Genomic DNA, 9,265 nt, shown 5'->3' with positions numbered 1-9,265 from the left:
AGTGTTTGGGAGCGTGATAGTGCAGAAAGAAGGTGGTGTTGTGGTTTTCCAATCATAAGGGACAATTTGACGTGCGAAGACTTAACAGTTTGTTGTTTGCATAAAGATGCTGAGRTTCAGTATCTCATAGAAGCACATTTACACTTAGTTTTTAAGGAAATCACTGTATTTTCACTGTGTTAGCAAAAAGAAATGTTTCTTCCCGTGATTTTCTTGTGTGTAGACCTCTATTCCGCCCATGTTGTCTAAGTGGTAACCTAACAAACCATATATTGTCCAATGTAAATTGCAAGATGAAGATTATAGCACCAATAAACTGAATTAACAGTTTATCAAGCCATCTTAAGCTATTTAACTTGTTGAAGCATAGGGTAGAAATTTTTAAAAAGCAAAATATAGAACTGAATATGGGTAAATTTCTACCATAGTGGGATGTAAGATGGTTTAGGAACTGCTAAATGCTGCTGTAGAGCCAGAATCATGAGGGACGTGGGTTTATATAGTTGATAGCAATGGAAAGGKAGAGTGGTACTTACAGTTATTACCTTATCTCAGCTGCCAGTGGGGCTTTACATGAAATTACCCCTTTGTGATTCTTAAATCTGGACGAATGGAGAGTGTTCTGGTTTGATGCTCTGTGGCCACGTGGCTGTAGTCACTGCGATCCAGTGATAGGTGCTTTGAAAGTAAATTTAGTCTTATGGCACTGTGGTTTAACATCTGGCTTGAGCTGAAGTGGCAGCTATTTGCCTTTCCAGTAAGGGATTGATCACAGAATAATTATACTTGCATTGTTGGCCTTTCAGACTTAAATATTGCTGTGTTTTAGATGATAAGTTTTTGTGGAGGAGAGGGAAAAAGCCATTTTCTCACTGTAATTTAAAAAAATGGTTGCCACTGAAAATCCAGACTTAGTGTTCATACATCAGCCTGCTAAGCAGACTGCCTCCTGGCTACTTGTCTACCTGGAGTATAATTGTGTGCAGGTGATGGGTCATCCGTCATTTGACGGCACCCGTGCAATAGCTTCTCTTGGCTTCCAGTACATTTGCTAGTGCTGAGCCCTTCTGTTGTACTAAGACTGTCCTGGCTTGTGTCTCCTTGACACTTGCATTAAAACAGCTCCCGTTGGCGAGTTGCTTATAGTAAACCAGCGTATGTTATATTACTGACAACCTACTGACTGCTTTAGCAACCAAAAAAAGGGAAGGGTGTAATAAGCGTGGTAATGGAAAATACTATATAGATACTCAGGTGCTTTCTRTAAGATAGGGCTGTTGTTCAGACGTGCTACAGTGTCAGAAATCCTAAACAAGCTTATATTTTTGAAAGTYCTTCTAGATAGTTCTAAACACTCGGAAAAGAGAGGTTTGTGGCTATTCCTATATGTTCTGAAGTCTTTTAATTCCAGAACTGAACATTACTATCCCGTTGAACTCCAGAAGCAGAGATTTGGGTCCTATAAAAAGCACCTTAAGAACTAAATTTTCTTCCCCTACATATTTTTTTAACACCTACAACTGAAAATTCTTAAATGTACCAAGTGGTTTTGAAATTACTGTATCTCCTACTTATATTCAAATTGCCAGTTGCTTACGTTCATTGTAGAGACATTTTGAAAATATTTGGCATATTACCTTGTCTTAAGGTGGTTAAACTGTATTGTCCTTTGAAGCAAGCAGTAAAATAGAATTTTAAAATTAAGCTAAGAAAAATTTGGGAAAGCCTAAGTGCCTATCTTAAAGCAAGATTCTAAATTTCAAATGTATAACTGCTTTGAAATCTCTGAGAGTTTGCAACTAGCCCGACTTCTGGTTTCTGTTTTTGCAAATTGGTTAGGACGGCAATGACGTCTTCCTGTGGGAAACGCCAGAAAATTCGATACCCAAATGTAAGCAGCCAGTAACACTGTTTCTGTTGGAAAATCGAAGGACAACAAGATGCCCATGAAGAGTATCCTTGAATTTTAGGGATAGAAACAAAGCAGATCATCAAGAACCTACAGTAGCAGTGGGCAAGATAATGCAAAGGGAGCTTTGTAAAAATATATCAGATATTTTCTTGATCTTTTCTCKTTTTTTAAGATTTTTTTTTAAAGTTTTTCCCTTCAGTACGTAAGAAAGACACTGGTTTTAACACTAAATAGAGGTCATGTTCCTTTTGTCCAACTTGTTCCCTGAACATCGATTTTGTTAACATGAGAATTCCTAGAATTTTGCCAGAGGTGCCTCTGATTTTCTTTTTTCCCCGCCATTGTTCACTGGTATCTATTAAAGCTTAACCACATGTGGGTTTTTAAGACTGCCCAGCATTTGTGGGGGAGGAGTGCAGCATCTGCCAATATGAAGCAAAACATCCTCAACTCCCCACCCGGTACAGCAGTGAAATTAGATCTGTTGTCAGCCGAATTGCACAGCAAATCACAGCTGTGCCTGTCCCAGACATATGGTAGACGAGCCAGTGGGAATCAGTTTGGAATCAATAGGAGATCAATGTTGATGCTGTTGCTACACCGCTACCGCTTGCTTGGAGCCACAGGAAAAGGAAGCTTGTGCACAGCGTGAGGAATAAATTGCATTAGTAATACGAGATGCAAAAGGAGTAACTTGTGGTGGAAAAATAAGTAAGGGTTTATGAGCTGAAAATTAAATATTGTGTGATACTCCTAAGATGCATTTTTTGCTTAAAACTGAAAAAAGACGTTTGCAATGTTGTTTGCCTTGGCCAACAAAACTGAATAGTGTCTGTTTCTGTGTTGTGACAGTCTAGATTGCTGCAAAGCAAGGTATTGTGCATAATTAGTAGGAAAATGTGTGAACAGATGAGCAGCAGTTCTTAAAAGTTAATGATTATGAATTCTCTTCCTTTTGTAATTTTTTGGCTCTAGTCCAAGCCGAGCAGACAATCAGCTACCTCAACGGATAGTTTCTTAATTGGCCTGAGCATGCTGTTGCCAGCTGGAGCCCAAAGCCATGGCCGTGTCTTCTGACCTTCCCCTTGTCAGCAGTCAGATCAGCTTGCCGAGGCCTGAAAACATTGGGKTTTTTTTTGTTTTATTTTTTTTTTAATTCCTGGTTCGAGTTTGTCAGGGATCAGTAAGCTGATCTGACTTGACACATGGCTTCAAGGTTGTTACTGCAGCCGCAACAAAGGCAGGGAGTAGGGCGAGCTGCTCCCTTGCAGTAATGTAAGGTTCCCACTTTGACTTAAGGCAGAAATTGTATTGTCTGTCCAAAACTGCAGGCTGGAAAAACTCCTAATTAACCAGCTTTAGCTCTTCGCTTGGTTATCTGTGGATGTCTCTTTGTGTATGTTTGGAGTTGACCTAGTTTAAGTTGCTTGTGATTCAGGTCTTGCCTAAATCTCATTGGAATCCAGGAATTTTGAATTTCCTTAAGTAGGTTGTATTTACTTGTGTTCTTGGAAACCTCTCACGTCAGGATCAGGCTACTGGAAAATGATGTTGTGGTTGTGCATTTTGCTATGGGGYAAGAAAGGATGCACATAAAGAAGTTACTCTTCTGTAGGGTACCTAAATTCCCCCAGAGCCTCAGGGCTTTTAGAGCTACATCTTTCAGGGAAGCATCCAACCGAGTGTGGGTCATTCCTCAGTGCTCCTCTTTGAAATTATGTTACTGTGGTAAAGCAAGAATGAATAAAATCCASTATCCTTGCTAGGGCACTTGCTTTGGAGGCAGGAGAAGTCATGGATTTTTGTTCCCAGGACTGTTTCTTTGTTTTTCTCGAATGACTATTTGGTGTGAAATGCAAGAAAATGCCTTTTTTTTTTTTTTTCCCCAACTTTATACACAGTTTAGCTTGTATTGTTTAACAGCCTGTAGTTAGAGTTCTAATTATTCTCTTTAGTGGTTCTGAATGACATCTTTATTCACACACAGAAGTCTTCTGTTTTTAATGTCAGCCTTTGAATATAGTGATTTATATATGCTTGAAATGATGTAGAAAAYATTTCTGTGAAGAAGCTTTTTCAAAGGCCTCCTGTTCTATAGATGCCACTTCCTAAATGAGGCAAGGAAAAATATTCCTCTGAAGATTCTTCAGTATTATAATTGGAATAAACATATTTATGGCCATACATCTCACTGGGAAAAAAGTAATGTATAAATTGATCTGCACTTTTTCCGTTAATATCAGGAGAGTCTCATGAGTAAAGAGTGGCAGTGACATTAAACTTTGCATGGCCAGAGTTTCTTAGCAGCTTGATCTGAAAACTTTATGTATTTTAAAGGGTGCATAAAGTTATAATTTCAGTGGAGAAATAACTTTTTTTAATTTTAACCAAATGAGAGCTATGCTCTCCTGTGACTTGCTTGCCAGTAGTATTGCTACTTGTTTTGTCAAATTTAGTTCTGAATTATTTTAATATACCAATCATATTTAAATAAAATTGATAGGAAAATGAAGATATGCATTCATGCTGTGTTTATAGTGCATATGAGATTTGATAGTAAAATGTTTTTAACTCAAGACTGATCTTTTCTTGGAAAACTAGTTAAATTTGCCTTTTAGGTTAGTTTAACCCCTCATAGCAGTGGGATTTCTGAGTCTTGTTTCTCAGAGAAATTTATTGAAAATTGACCTCTTGTGCCTTTAGTTTGCAAGCACTTCTAGTGTTTTTCTGATGGCAATTTCTTTCCTCACATTGTGGAGCAGCAGTAGGAAGATGCATCCTCTGAGATGGCGAATGTTTTATTAAAAGGCAGCCTGAAGGGTGCTTGTTGTGCAGCTGCACAACTCCTTGGCATGTTTCTTCCACCTTCCTTTCAGTCTGTCCTTCAGATGGCTCTGGGAAACACAATTTCCCTCAAACAGGCCTTGGCAGTAGGTTAAGAAACATTTTGGTCTTGATGTGTGCTTTGTCCACACGTAAATTTGTTTTGTTTCTCTAGCGTTTTACAGAGACATGAGCATTCTGTGTGCCTTTACCTGGGCAATAACAACTTCACTATAAACTTATTTCCATGCTTACAAATGAAATACGGGGATCAGCTCTTAACTAGTCTGGAGAACTGTTTAATAGTGGGATATCTTCTAGAATAAGGAGCAACACCCTAAATTAGGGTGCCTATGAGATTCTGTTTTGGGCTAGGGCTTAAAAGAGCTGGTAATTAGAAGTTGCTTCAATGTGCAGCATGAGGTTCAGATTTTCTTTCACCGAATTTGCAGCATCACATATGGCCAACATCTGACCTTGGTAGTAGTTAATTAGGTCTTTGGGTGCTTTTCTGTTTTGCTGTCAACAGTATTTTATTTAAGTTCTTGTTATTATATTGAAAATTTTATACATGTGCTAGGCTGTGCAGCTGATAATAAAAATTGGGAAGTGCAAAACTCAGGCTACTGAAATTTCAACATCTTAAAATGTTATCCTTATTCATTTTCATTAGTATGGATGTTTGAATTGCACTTAGATTAGCTAGAGTTTAAATTTTTCACAGACTCTGTGTTTCAGAGAAAGTAGAGCATAACTGCAGTGTCACAGAAAAGGTCTTTTTGCTCTTTATTTGGTTTAAATAACTGAAAATAGCAATATTTGTTGTTGTTTCTTGCTTACTTGGGCAGATCATAAATTAAGCTCTGTTTATTTTTTTTCCTGTAAGAGGCATTTGTGTTCCACAGCTGAGCAGCTTAGTTCTGCACAGAAGAAAACGTTCTTTATGTTTCCTGCTTCTGAGCAGTGAAAATCCTTGAGTTATATCTCTATTAAAAAAAAACAAAAAAACTCAGAAAAAAATGATTCAAAGTATGAATCACATTACACCGTGTAGCTGATGTAGCTGATACAGACGCATGTTGGGCACATACAGCAAYGCAGTATGTAACAATATAACATTTTGATTGTGAAAATTGTGGCAAAACTTGATATTGTTTAATTTTCTTTTTTAACTTAAATTATAAAGTGAGTGTATTTCAGGCTTATGGCATTCTCTAACTGTTCATTGTAGAGACATTTTTCATGGTTGTAATAGGAGAAATAATTGAGTAAGATCACTGAAGACATAAATTATGAAAAGGCTCTAAGCATTTCTTTGGGTATAGAAAGAAAAAAACCCTGTTTTATGATCTGCACATAGTATTATTTTACTTGCAGAGCTGTTGTGGCCCGCGGTTTTCTTTTCCACTGGAGCTTGATAGTGCAAGTTTAGCTGGCTGATTTTTCTTGCAGAAAAATCTTTTTCTTAGAAGGAAACTCTTCACGACTTCAGCTTTTGTTATGTTAAACAGGAATATTGGGTATATATTTTTCCATTATGGAGTAAGTAGTCTTCTAGTTAATAGAGCCAGATCTAAGGAAGAAAGGTAATGCCAGAAGCCTAAGTTGCTGTAGAAAATTCTGCTGTTCAGTAGGTGTCTGTTCGCAGTGCTCACTAAATTTGCTGCTTTTTTGTCAGAATGATCCCTCAGTTCTACATTTTCCCTTATGTGTGTTTGTATTAATGGCAGAGTGTCCCCTTTGAGTCTTCGTAAGACTGATAAGTAGAAGCACGTGACACCAGCAGATAATGTGACACTGTTASTCTTGAACAAGGAGTTTGTGAAGGCTCTGCAGATTTGAGAGTGGAGACAGAGGTTTGAAGAGTGTAGGAACTTCTCCAAATCCTCCTGTTCTCCTCCCTGTCCTTCTGCAAATATCAGGTTTTCCACTCGTTTTATAGGAGGTTTGGGACATGTTCGTATCGTACAGTTACGCAGGATGGAAGCTGCTGGGTGGAAGCTACTGGGTGGAGCTGGCAGTCCAGAAGCGCTCTCATCTATTTCATACTCCTCCCAGTGTTTTGAGCATATTGCAGCGTCCTGCATGAGCATCGCCTCCCCCATGTTCCAGTTTTGTTTTGCACTCCTTTGGTGGAGAAGGAAGTGGCTTGATGAGAGAAGAGGGAAAATCTGGGCGAAAATTCTTGTTAGTGGTTAGAGACTAACAGGACACTTAGTTAGAAGGGATTATAGGCTCCAGTCATCTCTCAGGGCTGTGTACTTTTATGGCCTTTTGACAAGAAGAATTTGGGGAAGGTTTGCTACGAGTTTTAAATGCACTTCATTTGCATGTTGAGTGTAACCRTGTCAAACTGTGTGTATTTAATTCATATAAGTGAGGAAAATAAAAACRTAGATCCACCCTTCAGCCCACCAAAGTTGAGCGTTTCAAAGCACTGTCCCTAATGACCAATTCTTTCCTTTGCAGCTGCAGCCGCCTTCGACAAATTCAGAGCATCCTGACACAGAGCAGCAAATCTCAGCCTGATGGAATCCTTTGCATTTTAGGTTGGTTGTCTCTGTCTCTCTCACGCTCTGTCCTTTTTTTATGCCCTCTTTTGTCCTCCCTGTACTGATAAAGATGCCATGAAAGATGACTGTCATCTCTTACTCCCCCGCTTCCCCCAGCCTCCCAGCCTGTTTGTCAATGAGGACAGCTAGCTGATTGCTGCTCTTTTCTGCCCATAGAATTCATTGGCCTATTTACTAATTCCGGCAACTTTCAGATATGGTAGTAACGATATCAACATTCTTCCAAGCCTTATGAAAATAAGTGGTTAGARAGAAGAGAAAATCTTTGTTAATGTCCATATGGAAGGAAACCTGGGGAGAACTTAAGCTGTATCTATTTGAAGTACATGGTCATCCAAGCAGCATTTGTCATCTCACTGGCAGTTGAAATAAAAGCTGGAGGCTGAAGGCTCATGTGCTGCAGCTGGTTGCAAGACTATGTTGGTGAGGCTTGGTTGGGAAGTTAAAGAACTGGAGAAAAAACAGAGCGCCAAGGTTAGGGAACGTGATATGAAGGGCTGTTGCGGGTGGTGGTCAGGCACTGGCTTGGTTTGTAAGAGMTGCATGAAAATTTGTAGAAAAATTGGCAGCTAATTACTACTAGTAATTTTAGGATTACTAAAACTGAATTCACTTTAAGGGAAGCTCAAGACCTTTGGGAAAAATAATTCAAAATATTAAAGGTCAAATGGGAAGCCTGGGCAGCAGTTATAACTGAAATGGTGCAACATAAAGAGCATGCAATTTCAGTATTTAGTCATTTATTCTCAGGGCAGAGGAAAAGTACAATATAAAACAAAGCTGTGCATGCAGACATACTGTACAAAAGTAATAGGCATTTCATATAGTTTCAGTATCACTGTGTGAACATTGACTTTTGGGTCTGACTATATAATAGTTATATAGTTATATGTTTTGAATGATGTTGCAAGAAAATTTGAAATTTTGAAAACTTCTTCTAAAGAAGCTTTACTTTCTGGGTTGTGAAAAAATGGGTAAAAACACAGAACCTTATTCTGTTTTGCTATATGCTCACTATATAACAAGACTCTTTCTATTCCRTGTGCTGCTCTGTAATAGTTTAAGAAATCTTTTGGCTAAAATAATCTTACCAGCTAGAAGTTGCATGTGGTGTCTACTTGGCAACCTTGCAACGCTTTATTTTACCAGATGAAGTACTTGTTTTTTGCCTTTGATGCCAGTCTAGCTTTGTAAAATACAGCAAGCCATGTCAACTCTCAGTTCTCGCCATGCACACGTATGTCTTTGACTTTCTCAAATTCTGAGGCTGTGGTAAGTCCCAAGCATAAAAGGAGTCATTCAAAAGACTCCTCAAGAGATGTTGTTTCTATGGCATTAGGGAAAACATTGCATGCAAAAGGAATCCTGTTCTCTAAGCCTCGGTGAAATGTGGAGCATTTAAAGCCTTACAGAAGACCATACCTCTTAATAAATAAGCATTTCTGTTATGGAAATGTATGAAGTGTGTTTTTTTCATTAGACTTGTGCTTTATACTAATCTCTTTCTGTACCCACAATAGGGCTCTTGTTTAGTCTGCCCGATCTGATATCRGCTGTAGCGTTTCCCACATAATTTCTGGTCTAGCAGCAATGTCTCTGTTATAAAGGCATTAAGTCTTCAAATACRTGCTTCATATGGCAAAGTTCAAAAGGACTAAAGACATGAGAATATTTAATTTCTATGGAAACCAAATAGGGGTTATACATATGTCTGCATTTCCTTCCAGACAACACATGTTCCATTTCTGTTTGCTAACTTTTAAGTACTTAGAATTTAACAACCCCCCCGTTCCCCTTTAATTTTATATACTGGGCTATAAGATAAAGCAGTGTATACTCTCATTGCTTCTTTCCAGGTAGATTAAAATCTATACTGAAATGAAAAACAGCTTGGTAAGGTGCCCAAGAGAGGGGAGAACTTAAGCTTGATACAATTACTTAAAGGTAGTTGCAGCTA

The 9,265-nt window shown here is 38.4% G+C and overlaps 1 protein-coding gene across 1 annotated transcript in view; it reads left to right on the top strand.

The window, feature by feature from the left end:
• Window positions 1-7,181: 7,181 nt before the first annotated feature.
• Window positions 7,182-9,265, top strand: part of CUNH20orf194 (chromosome unknown C20orf194 homolog) — a 61,646-nt gene continuing 59,562 nt past the window's right edge. The window contains exon 1 of the mRNA XM_026048851.1: window positions 7,182-7,284. Within this exon, the coding sequence (XP_025904636.1) occupies window positions 7,182-7,284 (103 nt within the window). The remainder of the gene's footprint in view (window positions 7,285-9,265) is intronic.

This window comes from Nothoprocta perdicaria, unplaced genomic scaffold (genome assembly GCF_003342845.1).
Source record: "Nothoprocta perdicaria isolate Ctin4 unplaced genomic scaffold, notPer1 scaffold_58, whole genome shotgun sequence".
NCBI lineage: Eukaryota > Metazoa > Chordata > Aves > Tinamiformes > Tinamidae > Nothoprocta > Nothoprocta perdicaria.
The sequence above is the reverse complement of the archived record's forward strand: the minus strand, read 5'-3'. Positions and strand labels throughout refer to the sequence as shown.